A 27,398-nucleotide genomic window follows, 5' to 3' on the forward strand; every position below is an offset into this window, starting at 1 on the left:
CACAGTTCCAAGTTTTATTTTTTAGTGAGTATATTTATTCCATGTTAAAACATCACATTAAAAATGCTACAATAAAACAAACAAAAAATATAGAACTTTTTCTAACTTATTAATCCTTATCTTCGCCTAGGATTTTTCACACAGCTGATGTTACTTTTCTTTAATCTACTCTGACTAGTACTTTCCCTTACTCATTCTTTATAGTGTTCCTATATAATCTTCATCCAGACCTATTCTCTAGTATAGACAGGGCAGCACAAGCTGCAGATGCCTCTGTTGGTGGTAAAATAAATACTTCTCATCTGGGTTATGGGAGAATTAAGGGGATGGAGTTAGTGAAAATTCCAATTAAGGGTTTAATAACATAGCTCCAAATAATCTCTCCAGGATTCTCCTTTCTCACTTTCTCAGGACCCTCAAATTAATCAAAAGGGGTTTCAGGTTACAAGCTACTAACCAAATTGTTTGAGAGAAAATTTTAATAAGAGTAAAATAATAATTTGGCTATCACTTCAATAACTTCAAAGTCAAATTAGCTTTGTTTTCCACAAAAACTATGTTGTCAGGGTAGTATAAGTGTAAATGTATAGTGTTATTACGAGTTGACTTTTTTAGTTTTTGTTTCACGTTGTTAGACAAAAATATTTTTAAGATTGGATTCCAAATTTCTACTTGATAATATAAAACAACTTTTACTACATTTTCAATAGTTCCTTATACTTCTAGTATATTTGCATATACTATATGCAAATTAGGATTAAAGAAGTTTCAAATCATCTAATTGTTATGCACAGTTGACTCTTGAACAACAAGGGTGATGGGGAAGTCTACCCTCTACGCAATCAAAAATCTGCATATAGCTTTGGATTCCTCAAAAACTTATCTACTAATAGCCTGCTGTAGACCAGAATTCTTACCAATAACTTAATGCTTGCAACACATTTTTTTTTATGTTATAGGTATCACACACTGTATTGCAATAAGAAAAGAAAATGTCATTAAGAAAATCATAAGGAAACGAATACACATTTACAGTACTGTGCTGTAAAAAATCCATGTTAAAATGGATCTGGGCAGTTCCAGGCAGTTCACACCTATGTTGTAAAAATTCACACCTATGTACTGTATATGTATGCTATATAAAACAAAAGGACAGGGAGGGAAAAAAGAGACAAAGAGAAAAGGGGACATTTTTTTCTTCTGTTTTAAACAAGAAAACTTGAAAAAGGTTTTTTTTTTTTTTAATTGGAATTGAGTTTCTCAAAAGAGGAAATATAAAGTACGTTTTATGGGAAATCACTTGTTTTAATAAAAGGTAAAATACTGATATATGAACCACAAGGTGGTGCTATAATTCCATGTTGGTACTGATATTTTAGAATATAAAAGCAGTATTTTTTCTTTTATGACTGTAATATCTTGAGTTTTATAAATCTTTTATAATTGAAAAAATATAGCTAATTGGATTCATCAATTCTAGAGATATCTACTTAATACTAATTTTTAAAGTTGTGGGCTAACTTTAAAAATTCTTAAAGTCTAATAACTATGTACTAGAATACTAAAAATACTTAAAAGTTATTTCCACACAGAATTTTAACGAAACGTTAATATTTCACGTGACAACTATCAAATCGAACATATAGACTATAAACAGATGAACCAATAAAATCTAATTAGATAATCTAAACAATAATAAAAAAGAAAAAATACTCCTTTTTTCCTTCAAAATAATGTAGTCAATTTTCTTATGGATTACCCAGGGCTATTATTACACTTTTTAATTTATAGAGATAAAAAAAGATAATTTCTCTAGTAATTTGTCTGGTAATTTCAAGTGAATTTCATTTTTTCTCTTGGTTTAACTTCATCTAAGACCTTTTCTCTCTCTAGAAAAATATATAACTTCCCATCACCTAAAAAACCCAAAAAGACCTTACTGTGTACCTTGTAATACTGGATGGCCACCATCTGTGTCTGCGCTGCTGGTCTTAAAATGTGTTATGGAATAGAGCACTAAAATACTCAACACATTTCTCATGGTGAACTTTCTGACCTATTTCCAAATACAAAAGGAGAATCATACCCTTACTTTCTCAGCGTTAACTGAAAATGTACTGCTGCTTTTTGATTAACATTAAAATTATATTTTTATTTAATTTGCAATGAGCATTTTTGATTTTTCATTACAACATATTAGTCAGTACAGATGGCAAGATGGTATGCACGAGAGCCTCCTGGGTACAATATGCAAGTCCCAGCTGGAGTGTTTCCAACAGGATGTAAACCATGGTCCACAAGCCTCTACTTTAAAAAACATATTACTTAGCACACTGCCAACAAATGTCAACACAAAAATACAGTGCTATAATGACTTCACTCTGTAAAAGACACGTACTGGCACGTAAGTTTTCCTTAAAAAAGTAAAATACAGTAAAGCAGTGTAATCGTAGCATAAAAATATTTAAGTATTTACTCAATATCGAAAAAAACTCATATACCAAATGGAATTCAAAAATTCTTCATAAAAATATTGCAGTATGTTAAAATTTATAGAAAATCCTTAAAATATACAACATGTACAGTAGCCAAAGTCCTAGAGAAGTTCACGCAGAAAACTCTATAATTAGTGATTTGGACATTTCAGTAACTCTGCAGTTTCTTCAAACCTGAAATATAACAAATAAATAATATGTTAAGTAAAAAAAAAAAGTCATAATGAGGCATAGGATTTAAGTGGCTGAAAATTATGCTTTTGAGCCCAAAATAAATTTCCTACTTTTCTTATTTACAGGTATAAAAAATAAATTAAGTATATACCATGGCCAGAGGGGAGAAATACCACTAAAGTCAATTATGAGTCTTTAATTCTCAGAGCATGAGTTATTTTAGTACTTATGAAATTTCAAAGCAATATAGTCCCCTGAAGTAGGATGCTGCATAATCATCTTACACAAGTTCATTTCATATTTCCTTTCAACTGCTTTTACTATTTCATATTCGTACAAGACACAAGTATCATTTTTAGTATTATTTTACCAATAACTGAAAGACTAGCAATACTTTAACAATACTTAAAATGTCTCCAACCATCTACCTACATATATTTAATATTTTGATAAATCAGTTATCAAAAGTAGATAATACTTTTGATTAACTTCAACCAGAAATATCTCTGCACTGTTTAATCCTACAATTAATTCCATTAACAATGTTTTACATCACTTGTTGGAAACCAAAATAGTGACTCATCTCACAAACACATAACTGTAGGGGGATTTATTATCCACTGGAGTCCTGAAGGAAATTCCACACCTGATTGAGAGACCTTTAAGGTTTGAAACACATATGCACTTTCTATATATACTGTAATCCAATACAACTCCCTACAGAGAAATGAATTTCTGTTCCCCCTTTCTGTTACTTACATTTTTTTCATCCTTTCCATTTTCTGGATTGTTGTTTCCTTTAATTTAAAAAGCAACAAATTTAGGCGATTTCTCAAAGTAAACCATCATCAAAGATGGACCGTGAACATATAAAAGAGTCTAAAACATTGCATTAAGTACTGTTTACTTATCATAAAGAATTTTTACGAGAGATTAAGATTTACAGTTTCACTATTTTTCTTGCCAATGCATCTACAACCAAATCTAGTGCTTGCTTATTCTCCTGCCCTTAGAAAGGAAATCATCCAGGCAGTTGCCAGTTTTTCTTACCTCTGAATTCTCTTTCAGACCACAGTAACAAACCATTGGGGTTCTGGGAATTGAATCTGATGACACTGTACTATAACCAGAGGATAGAGGAACACTCGTTTGTCTCTCCTCTTTGCCTTTTCTATCTGTGGAGAAATTAATATTTAGGTTATCTTCACAGTGCAGTCACATCTAAAAATTTTATTTGTAAATGGAAGAAAAACAGACATTTTAATATAAAATGGCTACTGGTATTGACCCAGATAAATTGTTATTATTCTTTTAAGATTATACCTAGAGATCTAGATGTTAAAAACTGGCCAGTAAAAATTATAAAAGGTACTACTATCTTTATCCTGATAGTCCTAATAGCAAGTAGGCAAGTTCATAATTTATTTTTAAGTATCAGCTACTGACTCATGAATATTCTTTTCTGAAGATGGTTGCAACTATTACTAATGCTGAGTATACTTTTGAAAAATCAATAAAGATTCCCTCCTAAGTTAACCTGTATGGAAAAAACAATGCCTAAAATTCAGGGTTTAAAGATTTTTTTTTTTTTCTAAAGAAGTGAACAACTTTCCACCTCGTACACCGATACCATTCATGCGACAAAATGATGGCAAATCTTTCCTATGACTAAATCAAATATAGAACATCACTTATAAGACATGCTACTATTAAATCAATCCCATTAGCCCTATGTTTTAGTCAAGATACATATGACCGCAAAATCAAGGCCAGAAAAAAAAAAAAATAAGCACCCATTTAAACTGGTTTATATGAAGACAGTTTTATTGTAAGCCTACACAGACAACCTCAATTAGGGAAAAGGTATTACCACCTGAAGACTGAACCAACTGGAAAGACTTTTACTTTCATTTCACACAGAGCCATCTCTTTTGTCTACTTCTCTTACCTATTTACTCCATACATCTGCTTACTTATCAGCATGAACTTGGAAGAAAAAGGCCAGCCTAGCCCAGGCTCAACATCTTGACTGACTTAGTATCCTAATTCCAAACTCCCAAGGGAGAGAAAATGCTCTGGCTCAACACCTTTTGAATTGGCATTCCCTGGATTAGGTGTTTACTCTTGATTCAGTTGGTCAAGCTCAGGGATCAAGATCACATAGTACAATTTTGAAGATTATCTATACCCAGCTCTTTTAACAGGGGCTTTTGGCAATAGGTAATTTCAAGGAATAACCTGAAACTAGGCAGGAACTATATCTACCATTCCCTAATCTTGGATTATTTTCCATGGATAGAGATGAGTATCCTTGGAAAGAGCTGAACATTTTTTAAGCTGTTCAAAAATAATGAGGTTTTAAGTCCTAGGACAGGAAATAAGAAGTGGGAAGACAGAATGGAAACTGAATGGAAGGTGAAGGAACAGCTTTCTGCTCTGCTCTCTGGGGCCTAGACTTGGAAGTATCTATCTAGCCTTCAAGGGTATATACCTCACAATGGGAAAAAGCTGGTATTAGGCAGGCTATGGAGGCTATTGGGAAAGCCACATAGGGCATTCCGGAGATTACAGAATGGGACATATACAGAACACAAGCCATATTTTAATAGCCAGATCAATGAAGTGTGTATTACTTTCTGTGATGATTTTTCCTATTGCTTTCCTAAGTCTTTAGTATACAGTCTTCGTTGTTTAAACATAATGGCTTTTAACTGTGCTATGGGAAGTTGAGAAAAGATTTGGCAACTAAGTTCATGTTGGAAAAGATGGGGTGCCTGGGTGACTCAGTTGGTTGAGCGTCCAACTTCAACTCAGGTCATGATCTCACAGTTTGTGAGTTCAAGCCTCATGCCGCGCTCTGTGCAGACAGCTCACAGTGGAGCCTACTTCAGATTCTGTGTCTCCCTCTCTCTCTGCTCCTCCCCCACTTGTGCTCTGTCTCTGTCTCTCTCAAAAATAAATAAACTTTTTAAAAAAATTTAAGTTCAGGATGGAAAATAAAGGGAAGAGTAGTAGTCCCTAGGGCAATTATTGTTTACAGTTTCAGAGTCATTGCCAATAGATCTCTATGAAGAAAGGGGATCTGTAAGATCTAGATTTTCTAGCCAACTTCCCATGACCTTTAATCTTTAACTGACAACTTTGGAGAATTACCTTACTGCATTAAGAGAACTAGTTAGGTCCTTTGCCATTTAACTATACAGGTATCTCCCGCTTATCAAAAGTTCGCATTATGCCACTTTGCTTTTAAAGAAGATCCACATTAGTACCTGTTTTTGCCAACCAAAAGAAGTCAAGGAGGATTTTCACTTTTTTTGAATAAAGGCAAAAAAATGAAAATAGCATTCAGCACTTGTTTCACAGCAAGTTATTTTAGAGGCATCACACACCTGGAGCAGCGAGAGTGGCCCGCAAAGCTCCTTCCCTGGGAGTTACACTCAGCATCTCAGCATCAAGCCGCCATAGCTTTGAACTGTTTCTGTGAGCAACTGCTTTATCGGGGCTTATTTTGTGCATCCATTGGCAAGATGTGTCCTAAGGCATCAAAAAAGCCTACAAAAAGTTATTTTTGAGGTGTGGGAATGCTCAAAATATTTTCCCCATAAATTCCTGGTACTACTTTGCTTTATGCATTTAGGCTTATGAAAGGTTTCATGTTAATGCTCCTCTTTCCAATAGCGGGGAAAACCAATTTGTAAACCAGTCCTTCCCAATCAAGGGAAAATATGTCCGACTGATTTTTGGATATTTTGTCTTAAGTATTTCATACATAATTTCGTATTTTCAAAAGTGAATCCATTTTTCCCCAACTGTCTCCTTAATTCTCTATTAAAGAGTACCGACTATGTACCCAATCACACAAGTCAAATACAAGTGGTCCGTTTTGACTTTTTCCTCTCTCTTTCACCACAACTTCTATCAGCAATCAAGAGCTATCAATTCTAACAACTAAGTAATTTTTTTCTTAATCCTTACTATCATAGCCTTAGTAGACACCCTCATTATTCTGAAATAAAGGATCTGAAAGACGCTTCAAATTACCGCCCTTTCCTGTGTTACTTTCCTATAATGAACCACTTTTCTGTTTTAAGATGATTTCTCTGAAATAGAAATCTGATTGTATTTACTTTGCTAAAAATATATGACCCCATATAAACTCCATGATTTTATCTTTCTACTCTTCTCTTTCAACTTCCTTCATATGCCCACATGTACCCTTCCTTCTAGTCATACTGGATCCATACACTTGTGACACTATAACTTTATTAATTTTTTTCTTATGAGGAAAAAGGCACAAAAAAAGCAAAGCAAAAAACAAAGAGCATTCATGGTCATGGCCTATCCAATAATTAACAACCAGGTCACTGTATCCCCAACTGAACATAATTATTTATGTTCATAGAAACCCATCATATGAGGTCACTTCATTACCTTGATGAAACAAACAAGACCAACTCTGTCATGTCTGAATACAGACAAGGACACCATGTAAGCAGCAAACACGCAAAGGACCAGCTATAGTGCTCTCCTGGCTAATATTAAGTACTTCTTTTCCACTGAAAATTTCAGCATTCATTCTTATCATCACTCATCAAAGTGTTCCCGCTTCCTAACAGAACACAAACTAGAAGAACGCTCATTTTAAACAGTCTCCAAAATCACCCAGTGTAAGCGCAATCCTTATAATAAAAGCCTCTCCTCACTGATTTTTTGCCAAACACAGAGACGCCTTACAGCCCCCCATGGAAACACTATTTCTAATAAAGGGAAAACAAATCTGAAACTTCTCAAAAACCATTCCCAACTTAACATAATCCTAAAATGAGATTGGTGAATTATTGCTCTCAACTTCCAAGTGAAATCAAACTCTCTGGTTCCATGTAGCATGCATATTTAAGGGACAAAGTGTAAGAATTTATAAACTTAACTCTTTTAACTGATCACTGTTAGATTATAAATTTCTTGAGACCATATATTTATCTTGTTCATAATCTACAACCCATTTCAGATGATGGCCTATCTGCCTATCACTCTAAGTCTTAGTACATTGGCTTATATTTGGTTATGTGTTAACTCAATGGCTTAAAGGTAGGTCTGTAAAAATGTTAATAAAATTATAATTGTGAACATGCAAAACCAAACTTGGAAAAGGCAAGCGTTTGCAAGTAGCGGGCATTCAATACTCTTACACTACATAAAAAAATTAACGCCATTATATACAGATATTGGAGCTAGAAGTACAGACCTAATTTCTGTCTGCTATGCAGATCATAAGGTAAAGATCCTGACCTCAAAGACCTGAGTTGAGCTTTGACATTTGTTGAACAAATGAATGAATGATAAATTTGAAGAGGAAACATTTACCAAACCTGAAATCTGTAGTCTAATAAATTTATTGCCTGAAATAACACTTCAAATCATTATATAGTAACCTAATCATTGAAACTGTCCTGCCATAAAACTGACATGTATACTAAATATGTAGTAGTTAAGAGAAAACTTCAGAGCCAAGTTCCCCAGATTAAAATATGCTCCATTATTCAATTGCTGTGTGGTCTTTGGAGTATTTATTTACTCTCTCTGTACCTCAGTTTTCTCTTCTGTAAAATATGGATAATTACAGTACTTGAATGTTTGCTTTGAGAATTAAATTTGTTAATACAGCAGTTAAGGACAGTGTCAGGTACATAGTACTATAATGCTGGTGTTGTTATACACAGTAGCTGAAAGATTTAATGATATTAAGCATCCACAGATTTTAAAATGTTTTTTTGTTATGAATTCTCAGTTGGACAAAATATCTCTTCTGCAAATATGATTTAATTATTAGCATAAGACAAAATCTCGAACTTTGTCTATTCAAAAAGTATAATAAAAAATAAAAGCTATCACCAAAAAAAAGCCCAGAAATATTAGCTTTGCTGCTCAGTCACAATGAAAATGTCAGTAATCCAGTGGAAGTAAGTGATATGGAGAAGACATTATCATCATTTAACTGATTAAATTCAAGAGGCTTGTAATACATTACAGGTTACTGACAAATGTTTTTTTTTACTTATGTTATTTACAGAGGTGGAAGCTATCATAAGTTTAAATTAAAAACTCTGGAGTTCCATGTTTATTCTAGAGCATTTAGCAATTAAAAGAGTAAAATAAAATGCCTCTATAAAAGTTTGCAATTTTGTACACGGGACTTTATTCAGCCACTACCTCGCGTAAGATATGTAAACCGGCTTTATTAAGCAATCCTTGGCTTCAGTAGTCCATAATTTCAATACTGTCTTTTTTCCTAGGAGATTTGCAGCTTCTAAAAAATAAGGCTTGGGACTATTAAAATTATCAAATACCTACAAAAATCATCTTCCTGAAAACTCTTTACCTTACCACCAATACCACTGCCCTAATATTACAACTTACCAGAATTCAGAATATCCAAGTCATTACTGGATTCATAGTCTTCATTCACTTGACCAAAGTTTATATATTCATCATTCTGGAATAATATAATTTAGTATTTAGAATAAAATGAAAAGTGTTCTCATTTTATATTCTTACTATTCTATACTATATTCTTACTATTACTATTCTTACTATTAAGCATAAAAGATAACAAGATAAATGTTTAAATTTTAATTGTTTGTAAAGCAATACATAAATACCACTATGAATATGAAATAACCTTTCAAATGTGGAAGCAGAGGTAACATTCTTGAATCAACTAACTTTACTGTTAGGAAGGAAAGATAGACTAGAACCAGAAATTGAAATCCTAAGCAAATCAAAACAAATTTCTCAGACTTCATAAGGCAATGGCAAATTTGGTAACTGTTTCCAGGAAATTTATAACTTGTAAATAAGAAAAGGAAGTCATAATTTTAATTGTTCCTGTTCTGTCCACTTTTTTCTTTTCGCGATAAAAATAGGACCTTTGTACAATTAAAGAATATAATTTCAAGCTCTTCATAAAAATCAAACATTATCGTACCTTTTTTTAAATGCTTACAGTATCAACAGCTCTAAAAGCTGAACCTACAGAGGCTTGCCAGATTATCTCAGTTGCTAAAGAGAAAAACAATAACCACAATAGCAGCAACAAAATGGGCTATATCTAAATAGGGCCTCATTTTAACTAAACACTTTCCCATTACCTAAATATTCTTTTAGTTTTTCCAAAAGAACACACACTTAACAATGTATCTGAGATATCCCATAAATGTTAAAGATAGGAAATACCTTTTTAGACAAAAGCATTTCTGTTTCAAGAAGAGTGACACGACTTAGAAGATTAGCCCAAGTTTTTTCATTTACCATCACTTTTCCTTTCATTTTTTCTTCCAAAGAGTCTAATCTACTCTCTACCAAAGTCAGTTTCTTAAGTTTTTCTTGGCATTCAGCAAGCATAGTCTGTAGTGCAGTAATCTCATGATTAATCTTAATATCCTAAAATGATTAGAAAGGTTAAAAGTTGTATTAGACAGACTGAAATTGTTTTAAAAATCGATGTATTTCCATTTCCACGGCGTTATTTCAATAGTTATAACAGGCACACAGCATGAGAGTTAAAAGACTATGATCTATACAGGCAGAATGCTCAGACACTGAAACTACCTCTTCTGAGATGTGTGACCTTGGTGTTTCAATTTATATATAAATGTGTGTGTGTGTTTGTATGTGTGGGTATATATACACATATATATATACATATATGTGTATATATACACATATATATACATATATGTGTATATATACACATATATATCTCCAACAGTTTGTACTTCATATAGCTCATCTGAAGATTAATTCTGCATGAAGCTATTAGAAAGGCACCTGGTAGTATAATAAAACTATCACTAACTAGCTATTTGTAACAGCACCCAGCACAAAGCTAAGAGGGAATGACCAAAATATGACAGTGCTTTGAAACTGTTCAGTTTGCTATTGACAGGAAATCAGCCTAATGACCATGTGGTAGTTTTTATAAATGCCAATTATAAACTGCGGTGTATAGAAGTTACAAGAAATAGAAGATAGAAAAGGAAGTCAGCAGAGCAGTATAGATAAGACACTATAAGAAGGTCTGTGGCAATAAAGTAATAGAAAAGGTATTCTAAAAGTAAGAGAAGAAGAAAGCAAGGGCCCAAAAAAGAAAATAAAATGGCAGGAGGGAGTGTGCACCAGTTTTTTCCATTCTTTAATGAGAGGGATAGATGATACAGAACCTTCACTGTACAAAGCAGTGTATTTCTGTCTCTAACCAGACTTTAAATTCCTTGAAGCAAAGTACTGTCTCTTATTCATCTTTGCATTACCCATAACACCTGGCCCCGTACCCTAAACATAAGCAGCAAATAGTATCTGTTGAATTATAAACAGTAGACTTACTTATTCTTAAATCAAGTGTTGTGTCATAAGTAATAATGCAAAAAGTTAGAGATATTCCAAAGTTTAGGTGCTGAAGTAATCATGTACATCAAAGTAAGAAATACAGGCATCTGTTAAGGAAGTCCAAAATTCTTACTTGTTGTTCAGACTTGATTTCAGGGAACTTTACTTCAGGAACCTTTATTTCAGTAGTCTTTAAGTCACACACATCAAATGCTCCACTAACATCTGTTACTGTACTTCTCGTATCTTCAGGAATGTTAACACCATCTTCATTATACAGGTGACGGATCACCACAGCTTTTGTCTGCATAGAGAAAAATATGTCAGAGCTGCTTCAATGTTCCCCTCATACAATGATTTTCAACATATACATAATTTTGCAGAAGAAATACCTTATCTTCCCTTTAAAATTTATGAAAGTTTAAATTATAACAGTAAGGTATATATCAAACATTGATTAAACTGTTAATATTACTAATATTTTATGATGATGAAATTGCAGTTATTATTTTTGGAGCATTCTTACATAATAGAAAAATTGAAGTAACTATTTAATAATGTCTGGGATTTGATTCACACTGCTTCAGAATTGGGGGGAAGATGTTGGAAAAGTGGTTATAATAAAGATGAAACAAGATTAACAAGGGGTCGATAATTTTCTGATAGTGGGAATTGGTACTTTTATAAATGTTTGAAACATCCCATAATAGGTTGCCACATAATTCACATAAATAATCAAGAATTGGCTCCATGAGTAGGACCCATTACAATTTTTTTCTATTAAACAAACCAGAAAATATCAGCTCTTCAGCTAACAATTCAAAATTAATGACAAAAGTCCTGAGAATAAGGCATTAGGTCAAACTATGCATTCAGACAAGACTCTCCTGCCTACCTCCTTTACCTTAGACTGCATATGCACTACAAAAATATCATATAATGTAACACAGAATTCACAAATCATACTCTACAGAAGGAACTGGGAAAAGAGATAATTTGTTTTAGTACTGACTTAATCTCTAACTGTAAACAAAGGAATGTACTTACTGATTCCAACTTTTAATATTAAAATTTCTGATAAAGATCCGATGCAACTGATTAAAATTTGACTAATAACAAACAATACTTTAAGAAAAACAAGTCTAATGCCGTGAAATTTTGCACCTTTCCTTGTTAGGACAATATATATTACTACTCAGCCCCAAAACTGAAATAGAAGATTGAAAAATACATTTAGTTATATCAGCTTATATTTAGTAAGTGCTTATAGTGCCTGTACTAAGAACAGGAAGGTTAAAAAAAAAAAAAAGCAGTATAGGGACGTGAGGGTGGCTCAGTTAAGTGTCCAACTCTTGGTTTCGGCGCAGGTGATGATCCCACAATTAGTGAGACTGAGCACTGGGTCAGGGTTTGTGCTGAACATGGAGCCTGCTTGGGATTCTCTTGGTGCCAGCTTGGGATTCTCCCCTCTCCCTCTGCCCCTCCACCACTTGCATGCACTCTTTCAAAATAAATAAAAAAAACATTTTTAAAAAAGGTGGAAGAAATTTCTTGTTTATATTAATTCTTATATATTGGGGAAAGATACTAGATATAAACCACTTAAAAATTAGAAAATCATATAAAACTAACAAGAGTTAGGTAAGACAAGTGATTGATAGGAGGTGCCTGGGTGTCTCAGTCGGTTAAGCGTCCAACTTCAGCTCAGGTCATGATCTCACAGTCCGTGAGTTCAAGCCCCGCGTCGGGCTCTGTGCTGAGAGCTCAGAGCCTGGAGCCTGCTTCAGATTCTGTGTCTCCCTCTCTCTTTCTTCCCCTTCCCTGCTCATGCTCTGTCTCTCTCTGTCTCAAAAATAAATAAAAACATTTAAAAAAAAAAAAAAGAAAAGTTATTGATATAAGAATGCTTTCCCTACAGTAAAATGTCATTATCTGTTATAGAGGCATACAAGTAGCTTTTTAATAGATTGTTGTAACTCATGTACATTGTACTGGGAAGAAATAATTCTCTGGATTTTACTTCCACCAGAAACTATTCACATCCTTTATCTAATTGCACGTTGATTATTTATCTGATATTCTATGCTTTAATCTCAGAAATGGTTTGCCCCAAAAGGAAGATTGGTAAAAGTATACTGATCATTATAAAGTAATACCTTGAACTCAATTTCTCTTGGAGATAGAAAAGCTATCCCTAAATGCATGGGACTCATTAAGCCACAAATGCTCAGAGGAGACAAGGGTAGGTAAATATTTACTAACAAAGAGAAAATATTTTAAAAAATTTACCCAAAACCAGATTATAGATTTAGGGACTATCAATCACTGGATAATATACACTCATGGTACAGAGACAGGAATTTGTGCAAATGAATTATCATAAAGTATCACTATAACTAATGGTATGCTCCTCATACATTTCCATGTTTTAGAAAGACTAGATACATAAATAAGAGTACATGTCATGATCACATTATACAACCTTCCCAAATCATCGCTATTCTATCTGGGAAATGAGGCAGATTTAGGAAATAGAAATGTAAAAACAAACCTTGTTCATTTTACATTTCTATCTTATGTGAGGACTGTTTGTTCTCCAGGTAATATACAGTATACATTGTCAAAACTCCTTAACCAAATCTGACTAAAAATGTTTTACCAGCTACTAGTCAGAAAAGTGAATCTTGTACATTTGATTAATTAGGTAGATAAATCTTTAACACCTACATATTTTCTTAGTATCTTCCTACCTTTCCTGAAGTCATAAATCTGCCAGTGATATCAATGCCAACAGATTCTGTAGATGTCTTCTCAGTGCTTGAAGAAGGTTCTGACTTAACAGAACTGATTTTCTTTCTTTGTTGTGATGGAATCTAAAAAAAAAAAAAAAAGTACTGAGACTAAATGTACGTGAAAGCTGACATTAAAATTATATAATATTTAAATTACATTATTTGAATTTTCATATATGAAATATGACCGCCAAATTATAAATCTAATGAGATATGTCTTCTGAAAACTAAAAAGTAAGGAAAACGCATTATGTTTGAACTGTTACCTTAGCTAGTAGCTCAAAGTCACAAATTTGTAAAAACAAATGACCGGTATTTAATAAACAGGTCCATCTGACTCCAAAGAATGATCTCTTTTTTTTTTTTTTAATTTAAATTCAAGTTACTTAGCATACAGTGTAGTCTTGGCCTCAGGAGTACAACCCAGTGAGTCATCTCTTACATACGTCACCCAGAGCTCATCCCAAAAAGTGCCCTCCTTAATGCCCACCATTCATTTAACTTACTGCCTCACAACGTACCTCCCCTCCAGCAACCCTCAGTTGGAGTCTCTCTTTTTCAAAAAAAAGTTTATTTATTCTGAGAGACAGAAAGAGCGAGTGGGGGAGAGGCAGAGAGAGAGAATTCCATACAGGCTCTATTAGTGCAGAGCCTGACGTGAGGTTTGAACTCATGGAACTGTCAGATCATGACCTGCACCAAAGTTAAATGCTTAACCAACTAAGCCACACAGGTGCCTCGGAAGTGACCCGTATTTAAAGCAAACATCAGGCATAAGGTTGCCTAAATCTGTGAACAATGCAGTAATTGTACTTATGTGTTAGTTGGCTATCTAGAGTATTGAATTTGTCCGCTAAAATACCAGGCAACTTAGAGTAAGTTAAAATCTATTAATAAAATTACCTTCTCAAAACTACTCAATTCCTTGTGCTTTTTCATCACACAATTCAAAATATCACAAACAATTTGGATTTTCCATTCTGCAAACCCACACTGGAGAAACTGCTTTTTTGTCAAAACTGGTTTATAATTAAATTGATCACGAAGAAGCTGTAAAGAGGAAACAGATAAAAATCCAAAATGATAAATGGTCACCTGGTCAGGAATGTAATACCATCTTCAAGAAGGAGGATCAAGGCATTAGATGGAGGTACTAAAGAGATTTGTAGGCATGGTGGTAGTCAGGACCAGGTAGGAGGTATCCAGGTAGAAAATGGGCAGAAGTAGCAGAGAATAGATGCATGTCCAGGGAGAAACAAAATACAGTCAATGATCAAAAGGTTCAAATATCCTCATAGGTACTAGAAAAACTCCTTAACTTAGTAGAAAATAAAGAATGCCATACCAGATGTTAGAAAACAACAGTTGTTTAGTTGTTATTTGTTTAGTTCTTCCACTATATGATTTCTTAGGTCAGTAGGCCTCTGAGTTCCAATGTTTCATTTGTAAAATGAGAGAAACAGACTAACTAGACCACCAATTTTCAAAGCCTATGCTCTAGAACCCTAGGATTTCTTAGAAGTGCCTCTTAGTCTTTCAAGGAAGCTGCTGGTGTCAGAGGCAAAGACAGGGAAGATTAAACAGAGACTCTACACATAGAAAAGATCCCATGTCATTAAGTGTAAACTCGCAAAAAAAAAAAAAACAAAAACAACTTGATCTGATAAATGGGTTTTATTATTTTAACAACAGTTTGAGATAACCACTGCTTGAGTAAAAATTAATAATGATCAGAAGGAATTTTTTAATCATGAGATTAAGTTCAGTCCCAATATAGTACAAGTATAGATACTAGAATTGATAGAAAATATGGTCCCAGACGTCAAGGAACATGAAATCTCAAAGCTATAGTTCTTTCTTACTAACAACTAAGTTACTCATAATTCTACAAACCACAAAATTTACTCAACAGTCACATTTCTAACTTATGCCAACATGCCAAATTTTACTAAAATTTGATATAAAAAGAGTAAATGGTAACCACAGGCAAATGTTTACCAACTGCAATTTATTAGATTATAAAACATAAAGGGGACTTAAATTATATTTTGATTATAATAGGAACTGTCTAAATGAGAAATGCATATGAAAATACTGTCAACTATATGTGCTGTACATATATTTAAGGAGTTATTATAAAACATTAATCTTAAAAAATCATTATGACTTCTGAAATAATGTTTCATACAATCAAGTACCTTGTAGACAGTATCTATAAAGCGTAAGTCATTCTTCGCTATGAGCTCTATATTGGATTCCATCAGAAGTTCTGCTACATAAGGTGAGTATGAGGTAAGGGAATAGCTGATGATGGGCAAAGATGCAGTTGTATCTCCCTTTACCAAACTATTAGGAAGAAAAAGAAAAAGTTTTAAGGAGCATAATTCCACAAAGTTAGATAGAAAGGGAAATGAGATGCCGATAATTTGTAAGTTAACATTACAGCCAAACAATTAGGAGATACACAAAACTCTTTTGATTCCATCTCCTACTCTAAATCAGTATAGCCAGATTGCTATGAAATAATAGCTTATTTACTTATTAGTTGGCATTTCAGTAATAGTACGGTCTATTCACCACAGTATTTGATGTTCCAAAGCTTAGCCTTATTTGATCAGTCCATTTTCTCTGATTAAACAAATGTACCACCTTATAGTGCTCCAGTACACTTTACAGTTTGGCAAACACTTGTTACATTACCTCATTTGCTCTTTACAATAAACCTGCAAAGGTAAAATATTATGAATTTTAAATTACAGAGAGGAAAATAGGGCTAGAAACTGTAACTGGGCTAATCAGTTTGCATCTTCCATTTATATCAAGCTCATTAGAAATCTGTGCCTTAGATTACGTTAATTCTTCCAGTCTAGAAAGGTATCCCATTCTTTTCTACTTGTCTGTTATTCACTATGAATTATTTGTCAAGTTTCAAGCCATCCATAAAGCCATCCTCAACTTTCTGATCCAGACTGATCTCTTCCAGAATGAGTCCCAGGGTATTCAGTGTTTGATGCCTCAGGTTTTGTCTTGTACTGTTTTCTAATTGTCTACACATATGGGCGTTATTTTCTCAATGTGAAATACCTTCACTGATTCTGCCACAACAAAGCAAGGAGGTATTTGTTCAATTATCCAGTTACATCTGTTCAACTGAAGTAAAAATGTGCTTACACAAAACTTGTTTTTCCACAAAATTCAAGACATAAAATTCCCCATCGTCACCCAATTTTTTTAAAAAGGCAGAGAACAAGTACATATTAAAATTACATTTTATTTTTCAGTACAAATATAAATCCTTTTTTATATTTACAGGTATAATAATATTTTACCCAATGATAAAACTGCTGGCAATATTGTCTGTTAGTTCAAAACAGGAAATGAGAATACTTTTGAACAGCAAAATCTGTCCATTTTATGCACGTTATGACTAGAAGACAGCCAGGTATACATTTAATACCTCTTGTTTTTTGGTTGTTTTTGAAGGTTCATTTTACTTTGAAAGAGAGAGCAAGGGTGGGGAAGAGAGAGAGAGAGAGAGAGAGAGAGAGAGAGAGAGAGAATATATCCCAAGCAGGCTCCATGCTGTTAGCACAGAGCCTAACATAGTCCTCGATCTCACAAACCATGAGATAATGACCCGAGCTAAGACTAAGCGTCAGACACTTAACTGATTGAGCCACCCAGGTGCTCCTAATACGTCTTGTTTTAACTCAAAAATCTTTGTTATCTAGTTTCTGAGAACTTTGATTAGACATTGTAAGAAAACATATTACAAGTTGGCATACTGGCCCCCCAAAAAATCAGATGCTGAAAGAAAACATTTTCAAAAAATGGATAAGAAATAGAAAGAATCAAAATATGTGTGGGAGGAGTGTGTATGAGTGTGAGGGGGGCAATCTGAATAAGCAGCAGCAAGCAGTGTTATCAATCTCCATAGACTCTGCAGAGTTACTACATTGTGAAATAGTCTAAAAGCAATTGTTCTTAATGATACTCCTGAGACAGAAAATCAAATGTTGAAATGCTATACTCAAAAGACAGAAGAATTATCAGTATATTTTAGAAGTATTCCTATCCAAAATGTGTCTTAAAATGATGCTTAAAAGTAGTAGGAAGAAAACTTGGCTACTCAAACTGGTTAAATCCCAGGAAGACTAGATTTCCCTGTTTAAGGAACCAAGACATGATTAGTACATACTATGGAACACCTTCTGTTTCTCACACAGAAGGGCTATCATAGGTCATCAGAACTCAACTTTCTCCCCACTCTCCTCACTATCCTTTCATTTGTAGCCATCTCTTGGAGTTAACTCTCCCCAGTTTCCAACAGAACATTCATTCTTGTATGTAAAGCACATTACTCCAGGATTCTCTTTTTTATTGTTTTAACCAAGTTTCACTCCACTCCTTGAACATATACCTAATCTGGACTTGTCCACTATCATTGAATAAATGTCTAATTACCTGCTAATATGTACCAGGCACAATTCTAGATATGGGGATACTGCAGCAAACAAAACAAAGTACCGGACTTCAGTTGTATCCTAGTGGGGAATATTTTTTTTAATTTTTTTTAATGTTTATTTATTTTTGAGGAAGAGAGAGAGCATGGGGGGTGAGGGGTAAAGACAGAGAGGGAGTCACAGAAACCGAGGCAGGCTCCAGGCTCTAAGCTGTCAGCACAGAGCCAGACATGGGGCTCTAACTCACGAATCATGAGATCATGACCAGAGCAGAGGTAGGACACTTAAATGACTGAGCCACCCAGGCACTGCCAGTGGGGAATATTTTTAATCAATAATCCCAGATAAGAAGAAAAAGGAAATATAGGACAGAAGATGACAAGAGTACCATTAGGTTAGCATGAATATAGAAGGAATGCATGTTGCTACATTTACAAAGTAAAGCAGTCATTTTGGAAAAGCAGAAACTAAAGCAAAAGTTTCAAAGTGGGGTCTATTAAATGAGTTAGCTTGGTAACAATCTTTGAGCATGGTTTAAGTTCTCATAAGCAATCTATTAACGAGAATCTTCCAAATCAAAAAGAAATATCATCCAACCCAAAATGTGAGAGGATAGAATACTGTATAATTAATGAAATCCATTATATTATTTTTTATGAATTTAAAAGTTCTACAGAAACTATGCCTTACACTGGGGTATATATTGTGGTTCTACTTCTAAGAACATATTTTAAATCTCTTGAGTTAGATACAATTTTTCATTAATTCATACTTAGTAATAAAAAACCTCCTGTAGTTACTTGCTGTCTAAAATATTTTAAACATTACAGGGAAAATTTTCAATTGACCCAGATAAAACCTGTTTATTTAAATACCCCCCCTTGGGACGCCTGGGTGGCTCAGTCGGTTGAGCATCCAACTTCGGCTCGGGTCACGATCTCACGGTTTGTGGGTTCGAACCCCGCGTCGGGCTCTGGGCTGATGGCTCAGAGCCTGGAGCCTGCTTCCGATTCTGTGTCTCCCTCTCTCTCTGCCCCTCCCCCATTCATGCTCTGTCTCTCTCTGTCTCAAAAATAAACATTAAAAAAAATAAATAAATAAATTAAAAAAAAAAAATACCCCCCCAATGTCAAATCTTACCTCAAGTCATTGCCAAAAAGAATACAAATAACTTTGATACATAGCTTACCCTACACAATCCACTTCTTTAGGATAATTTAGCGAGCGAAGCACTTGTTCTAAGTTCCGTAAGCTTCTTTTTAAGTCACCAGTTGCCATTATTTAACATCACATTCAGCTCCAGCTTTTGAAATGATCTGATTTTTCACCTAAAATTAAAAATCCATAAAACACTGGTTAGGTCTGTCTATTTCTGAATCTTCTATTTTATTTGCATCCCTTATAGGAACTAACCATATTTATCTTAGCTATTTCTCTACTAACTTGACTTCCCTACTGGGCTAGTACTGTCTTCTATTGACAGTATAGTATTCCTGAATCTAAGATATGCTTTTACCCTAAATATTTTTTCCTTACAAAAAAATGTTTGCCTTATGTTCATGTTTTTAAAATATGTCCCATGAGGGACACCTGGGGGGCTCAGTTGGTTAAGCGTCCGACTTCGGCTCAGGTCATGATCTCACAGTCCGTGAGTTCGAGCCCCATGTCGGGCTCTGTGCTGATAGCTCAGAGCCTGGAGCCTGCTTCAGATGCTGTGTCTCCCTCTGTCTCTGCCCCTCCCCTGCTCATGCTCTGTCTCTCTCTGTCTCAAAAATAAGTAAAAACATTAAAAAAATAAAATAAAATATGTCCCATGGTACTCTACCAATACTGTATTTTGAACAAAGTGCCATTTGGGAGGAAACATGAACTTGAGATAATCTCCAGCAATGACTATTTTAGATGCTTATAAAGGTTACATTTTAAAAAACCCATAAAAAATGGAGACAAGGGAATTTATCACAGATTTAGTCATTATTCCCAGGGCTTTGACCTCACATAGTCGCCAATAGGATGCTTTGTTTAAAAAATAAAATGACAAGTTAAAAACGATTCAGGATTCGGCTGGTAAAATATGGCAGATTAAGTGCATGTTATCTTCATTTCTTTTCTTTCAACACTGCTAAAATGAAAGTAGATGATTAAAAGCCATGTATACGCACCAGGGCAAAATGAACTAGAGGGGATTCCACATGACAGAAGTACTAACAAAATTTTGAAAGACTGAAAGCAGATGAAGGAGTGATAACCAACCTAGCAGAGCAGAAACAGGCTAATCCTATCTATTTACAAGGAAACCAACAGCAGCAAGATAGTTTTAGAAATAAGGGGTCCTTAAATGCTTAAGAAAGGCTAAGGGATAAGGCCAAGGGGGTTGAAATATGGATGATGATTTGAAAGTCCATGTAAGGAGCTGCTAAAGCTAGAATTTTACTCCCCCTGCCCTCCCATAATTTGTTCAGGTGAGCAACTACCTGTTTCCCTGGGTTTAGCAATGACTTAGATAGTATCAGAGCACAATCAATAAAGTTTTAAAAAATGGTAAGTTGTACTTCATTAAAATTTAAAACTTCTGTTCTATAAAAGACATTATTAGCAAATGAAAAGATAGTCCACAGACTGGCAGAGAGTATTTACAAAACAAATACTGAATAAAAGAAGTGTTTCCCAAATATACAAAGAACTCTTATAAGAGTAAGAAAACACCCAGTTAAAAAATAGGCCAAATAGGGGCGCCTGGGTGGCGCAGTCGGTTAAGCGTCCAACTTCAGCCAGGTCACGATCTCGCGGTCCGTGAGTTCGAGCCCCGCGTCGGGCTCTGGGCTGATGGCTCAGAGCCTGGAGCCTGTTTCCGATTCTGTGTCTCCCTCTCTCTCTGCCCTTCCCCCGTTCATGCTCTGTCTCTCTCTGTCCCAAAAATAAATAAACGTTGAAAAAAAATTAAAAAAAAAAAATAGGCCAAATAGCTGAACATACATATCACCAAAGATTATATACAGATGACAATAAGCATATAAGAAAACACACTCAGTATTACGTATCACTAGGTGACTGCACATTAAAAAAAAAAAAAAAGATACCAATACACACCTATTATAATGGCTAGAATCCAAAAAACTGGTGATACCAAATGCTTATGAAGAAACAAAAGAGACTCACTTATTGCTATCATTTAGTCATTTTGGAAGACAGTTCAGCAGATACAAAACTAAATGTAGTCTTACCATACAATCAGCAATCATGTTAACAAAGTTTTCACTAAATAGAATTGAAAACACAGGTACATATAACATCCTGCACCTGAATGTTTATGGCAGCTCTATTCATAATCACCAAAAAATGAAAGCAGCCAAGATGTCCATCAATAAGTGAATGGATGAAAAATGTGGTACATCGATACAATGGGATATTTATTCAGCAATAAAAATAAATGAGCCATAAAACCACAAAAAGATATGGATGGACCTTAATGCATCTTTCTAAGTGAAAGAAACCATCTGAAAAAGCTACACACTGTGTGAGTTTAATTATATGACATTCTGGAAAAGACAAAACTATAGTGAAAATAAAGACTATAGAGATCAGTGGTTTCCAAGGATTCAGAAGGAAGAACACAAGTTTGAATAAGTAAATATAGGGGAATTTTTTAGGATAGTGAAACTATTCTGTATTATACTGTAATGGTAGATACATGACATTATGCATTTGCCAAAACCTATAAAACTTTATAGCACAGAGAGAACCCTAATGTATATGACCTTAAAAAACCATGTAAAAACTAGGAAACCCCAGGAAAGAATGCAAACTGTGATAAGAAAATCAAACTATATTACCAATGTGTGAAACAACCTCATAGAAGGTATTGGATGGAAAAGGTACTAACTTTGGAAATGAGTGGGGCTTGAGAGACTAAAGACAAAATCAACTGCATGTAAACACTCTACTCTAGTTTATAAGATGTTTCCCAAGGACTTATGAGGTAATTCTGACACTTCTATGCATATACACTGGAATTGAAAAATTAAGTAAATAGATGGTAGAATAGGAGTCTGGTTTCTCACTGCTGGAGTGGGAATTTACAGATTAGCAAGGAGAGAAGACTAGAATGAGCCATGCTTACCTAATGGATTAGTTAGAAACATCAGTACGATGAACTCATGTTTAGCTTCACATAGATATAGATAGTTATATATTGAAGTATTTCAAGACAGCTTAGCATACACATTTTGTTTCTCTGCCAGTGGGAAGTGATTGAAAGCAACAACTCTCCAGCAGTAAAGAGCACACCTAGCATTCAGGTCTTGGTGTGTAACATTGTTCTCCAGTAAAAGGAACCAGGACTCCCTGGAGAAATGGTCAATTCTAAGACTGGGACAGAAAATTTGTAAGATGAGCCTGAAACTTTATGTAGTTCCAGAAAGTAAGAAAGTATACACAAAACAAATCAATCCCAAATTGGTGGGGTATGTCAAAGGGACACAGGAGACAAATGAAACAGTTCCCAGTGGTCAAAGGTGAAACTCTTTGAAAGACAAAAGTAATTTAATAATACTGGATTAAATGCAAAGTATGAGCAACACAAAAATTGAATTACTATACTTCAATGCATCAACAAATAAAGGAGAAAAGTGTTATTATTTAAATACATGCAGAATAGGCATTTCATAAAATTCAACATTCACTAATGATATAATACTTAGGACGTTAACAATAGAAGAGAACTGCCTGCATTTGATAAAGGGTATCTACAAAAAAAAAATACAAGAAGAAATAAAAGGAATAAAGACTAAAAAGGAAGAAATAAAAATATCACTATTCACAGATGACATAATTGTATATAAAAAAATACAAAAAATAAGTGAATTTAGGATGATTGCTGGGTACAAGGCCAATATATAAAAACCAGTTGTATGTCTCTATATTCCTCAGTTAAAAATTTTATTTTAAAAGTTATATGTGTAGAAATCAAGTAGCCACAAACATCACAAGCATGTGACTAAGTCTAGAATAGATATGTAAGACCTCAAAACAAAAAAACATAAAACTTTATTCAGATATATTAAATAGGCCCTAAATAGAAAACTATATACTTGTTTAAGGATTGGAAGACTCAATAAATTGATCCATAGGTTCAATGCATTCTACCACCCCCACCCCCACTGAAAATAAAATATCTAAAGTATTTTTTGGTAGACACTGATTTGAAAATGTATATAGAAGTGCATAAGATAAAGGATAACTAACACAATCTTGAAAAAAATCAAAATTGGAGGACTAACCACTGGATAGCAAGACTCATTGTATAACTTAAATTTGAGTTCGTGAAAATATGTACAAATAGAACAATGGAATGGAAGACTACAGAAAAATAACAATGCGTATATTGACACTAGAATTATGACAAAGTTGATTCTTAAGAAGCTATGAAGAAAGGATGGCCCTTTTCCATAAATGGTTCTCTGTCAACTTAATATCCTGATAGAGTAAATAAATCTTGACCTCTTGATGTAAATGGTACTTCACATCTTTTACAAATTAATTCCAGGTTTGTTGAAGATCTAAACATAAAATGTAAGACACCTAGGCTTGCTGGAGATCACAGAGGAGACTATCTTTGATCTTCAGATAGAGAAAGATTTCTTATCTTAATGACTATTAAAATGAACCCCATTAAAATTAGCAACTCTGTTCATCAAAAGACATCCTTGAGCGTGGAAAGACAAACTATTGAGAGAAAGTGATGTTGTCAATAATGTAAAACCAACAAAAAGATGTGTATCTAAAATATGTAAAGAATTCCCTTCAGAGCAATAAGAAAAAGAAAGACAACTCAATAGTAAAAAAGGAAGGAGACCTGAACAGGAACTTTACAAAAGAGTAAATGTGAAAAAAACAATCAGTCACATTTATCATTAGGAAATATCCAAAGGAAGCCCAAAATGTGGAGCTCTAGAACATTTGAAACACAGTGCTGGGAAAGGGTAAATTTCCCAACAGACTAAAACAATATTTGTGATTTTAAATAAAATAGGTCATTTTTGTAAATCTCAAAGAAAATATCATGTAATTATATTTTTAAATGACTCATTGCATACTTGTAGGGCTTTCATTAGATTCTCAAAAAACATTATTCCCAAAAGACTCATAAAATAAATAAATGTATTGGTAGGTAAATAAATGTTTATGAACCTTTGCTAGAAAGCGCTAAAAGGCTTCTAAACTGTAAGTAGTCTATCAGTAAGGCAAGGTCAATAAGGCACTTAAAAATATCTATTTGTAACTGACCGTGGTCATTTCATAGAAGGAAAATTTATAACAATACCTTGAAAAATGAATCCTCTGGAAATGAAGCTCCTTTAAAATGAAGTCATTACATTCAAAACAAAACAGAACAATTTATAAATCAGGCAGAGATAGTATAATCTTCCCCTTCTCCCCCAGTCAACAGTCCAGCAGTTGCCCAGGATACAAATCATCTCCTTACACACTTTCTCTGTTATCTATGCAGAACTAGATTTGCAAAATCCTAAATTTAGTAGGTTTTCTATTTTAAGCCCCTAGCCACACAACTCTGTCCCCTTTTCTCCCCTCTTTAGGAACACAGTAACTTCCTGTTGCAAGACTCCTCTCCTTTAGCAACATGGTAAATAAGATGTTTTTGAATACAATTTTATACACTCATACTTGGATTTCAGTTTGTGTTTTCAATTACTTCTAAATATTTCAATTTTTAGGCAGAGGGAATTTCAGGTACCATCAAATGAGAGATAACTAGAAAAAGAGGAAGTGATCCTGAAATCACATTATACAAAATACTGGCCAAGAAAATAAACCTTATTTAACATCTTTTAGGATGACCTGGGGATAAATAGATATAGGGAAGCAGTAAGAGAGATGACTTCCAAAGTCCAGCCTTTACTTTCTTGGGAAAGAGGAAGTGGTAACTAATCTGCTTGTAATGGCAAAAAAAAAACAAACAAAAAACCCACATTCTTAGGTACTGTATAGGCCAGAATATTATTGCATTAAGTTCCAGACCCACCTATTTTAATATGATTCTTCTCCTGGTAACTTTTCCTCTAAGACATTCTATAACTTTAATATAAATATATCTCTTTTCAAAAACTTCCTTTAATTCTTCTAGATGTATATTCCATCTTTCCACTGCATGCAACTTTGCTTTATTTAACACTTTGTGGTATCTTTCCTTTCTCTGAAGTCCTGGAACATATCAATGTCTCATATTATTTCTACCTCCGATAATGGAATTTCTGACAACAAAGTATGTCCTTGGAGCACATCCTCTTCAGTACCAGCAGAATAAATATTTTGAAGAAGAGTAAGATACAAGTACAGGTTGGATCTGTAGGTGAAGGAGATAAGTAATAAAACGGGATAGAAAAAATACAGGGAGAAAAAATTGTGAGTATTATACACACAAAAAATCATAGCTACTGCTATACATTATCATGAAAGACTGCTAAATCTATTATAAAAATGAAAAACACTAAAATTAGGGTATTAAAAGAAGCCAATCTACAACTTAATCACAGTTCAGCATAGTACTTTCAGAAATGGAAAATAACTTACTTTTTAAAAAACTGATTAACATTTTAAATTTATAACCCTTAACAAAAGAAATTAACAGAAAGGAACTATTACTCTGCTATTGTAGTATAAATTCAATCATTAAGATGGAATCAATGTTGCTTCCTCCAGAGAGTTTCTCTACAAGTCATATCTGCCCAACAACTAAATTTATTGGGGGAAGGTGATGAAAACGGCATCGATGGCAGTTTATGATTTTTAATCTAGTTTACTCGCATTGCTCTCACAGGTGTTAAGTGATGCCTCCCAATGGAATGCCATTGAACTCAGTGATTTTTGTTCAGAATGAACAAGTACACTGACTTTAACGATCATGGTCCATGGCTAAGAGTTTGTGACATAGCTTACAACACTAGATAGTATCTAAAACCGTGAATCAAAAATAAAGGGAGGAGTATATGTGAGGAAAAGCTAGGTTTATGAAATTTTAGCAAAAGATATTAAGGGAAACGCTGCTCTACAACAGGGAGAAAGATCTGGAAAAGGGAAAACACTAAGAAAACAGAGAAAAACAGGCAGTACGGAACAAGAATAGAGCTCTGTAGGACTGCTGTGTTCACAGCTAAAACTGTCAGAACGTTTGTGGGTTATTTTAGCAAAATAGCGTACCCATAATTTCGGAATCAAATGCCAAGACTGATATTTTCACTGAGGGGAAAAAAATCGGAAGTTGCCTAGAAAGATACGGAAACCCAGGGACATGCGAGCAAAGAAAACTCAACTACCTTCACCTCTTTCTTCTAGCCAGCCCTTCGGAGGAGTCGGATCAGAATTCAGTGGTTCCGAAAGAACGAATCAGTCTGTAACTTCCCAGCCCAGACCCTAAACTGTAACCTAACCTGAGAGAATTAGCTTCCGCGATTCTTCCAACTTCGCGGTTTATCATAAGGGTATGCCAGTTTTGTATATAAGCAAGGGGTCTCCTCCCTCCATTTGCTTTAAAAGGATGAAAACGCAGACCTGGTCATTCGCTCCCGCCCGTGGTTTCGGTCAAGGCAGCAGGAGAGAGGCTTCCCCTGCTTAACCTGGGGCGCAGCCTCGCCAGCAGCCGCCAAGCAAACAAGTGGGCCCCGAAGGCCTCTGGCCCCGCACAGCAAGGACAGAGGGAGGTAGCATATGCGACCAGTGGTAGCCAGTGGAGCCCAGACTCCAGCAACGCGTCGCTGTGTCCCGACGCCGGCACCGAGGCGCACCCCTCGCGACGACCGTTTGTATTTAAACAGTGGGTCGCGGCGCGCCACGCGCCCGGCCAGCCCTTCAAAACGGCAGGCTCCGAAGTGCTTCACGATTCCTCGCTGCAGATTCCACACTACTTTTGTCCAGACCCCTGAGGTGACTGACTCTGCAGAGGGGCTTTTCAACGGCCAGTCCGATCCCAAGTTACGGATTAAAAGTTTGTCTAGTGTTCAAGCTCAGAGGGGCTCGGGCTGCTAAGCGAGAAACAGGGAATCTATAGCGAATCATAAACATCGGGGATAAAA

The 27,398-nt window shown here is 34.6% G+C and overlaps 1 protein-coding gene across 8 annotated transcripts; it reads right to left on the reverse strand.

The window, feature by feature from the left end:
- On the reverse strand, positions 1-27,292 carry CEP44 (centrosomal protein 44). 8 transcript variants are annotated; one of them, XM_047856212.1, is made up of 13 exons: positions 26,878-27,291; positions 25,564-25,672; positions 24,632-24,663; positions 19,499-19,637; positions 16,045-16,192; positions 14,750-14,896; positions 13,805-13,927; positions 11,188-11,358; positions 9,903-10,109; positions 9,087-9,162; positions 3,720-3,844; positions 3,429-3,466; positions 1-2,669 (listed from the first exon to the last, which is right to left on the reverse strand). In XM_047856212.1, exons 4-13 carry the CDS (start codon positions 19,585-19,587, stop codon positions 2,627-2,629), a joined length of 1,167 nt encoding a protein of 388 aa, XP_047712168.1. In that variant the 5' UTR covers positions 19,588-19,637; positions 24,632-24,663; positions 25,564-25,672; positions 26,878-27,291; the 3' UTR covers positions 1-2,626. The 8 variants fall into 8 exon arrangements, with proteins under 8 accessions (XP_047712168.1, XP_047712166.1, XP_047712169.1 ...); XM_047856210.1 differs by having other exon boundaries at positions 25,352-25,672; positions 26,878-27,290; XM_047856213.1 differs by lacking the exon at positions 24,632-24,663.
- Positions 27,293-27,398: the final 106 nt, after the last annotated feature.

The sequence above is a fragment of the Prionailurus viverrinus genome, chromosome B1 (assembly GCF_022837055.1).
Source record: "Prionailurus viverrinus isolate Anna chromosome B1, UM_Priviv_1.0, whole genome shotgun sequence".
NCBI classification, from domain to species: Eukaryota; Metazoa; Chordata; class Mammalia; order Carnivora; family Felidae; genus Prionailurus; species Prionailurus viverrinus.

What these genes read in the sequence shown, in the direction of transcription:
- CEP44 (XM_047856213.1), bottom strand. Translation starts at nt 19,587, where the DNA reads ATGGCAACTGGTGACTTAAAAAGAAGCTTACGGAACTTAGAACAAGTG. An exon ending in AAATCAAGTCTGAACAACAA is followed by an intron (nt 10,110 to 11,187) that starts GTAAGAATTTTG and finishes TAATCATTTTAG; the next exon opens with GATATTAAGATTAATCATGA. An exon ending in AAATGCTTTTGTCTAAAAAG is followed by an intron (nt 9,163 to 9,902) that starts GTATTTCCTATC and finishes ATATTATTCCAG; the next exon opens with AATGATGAATATATAAACTT.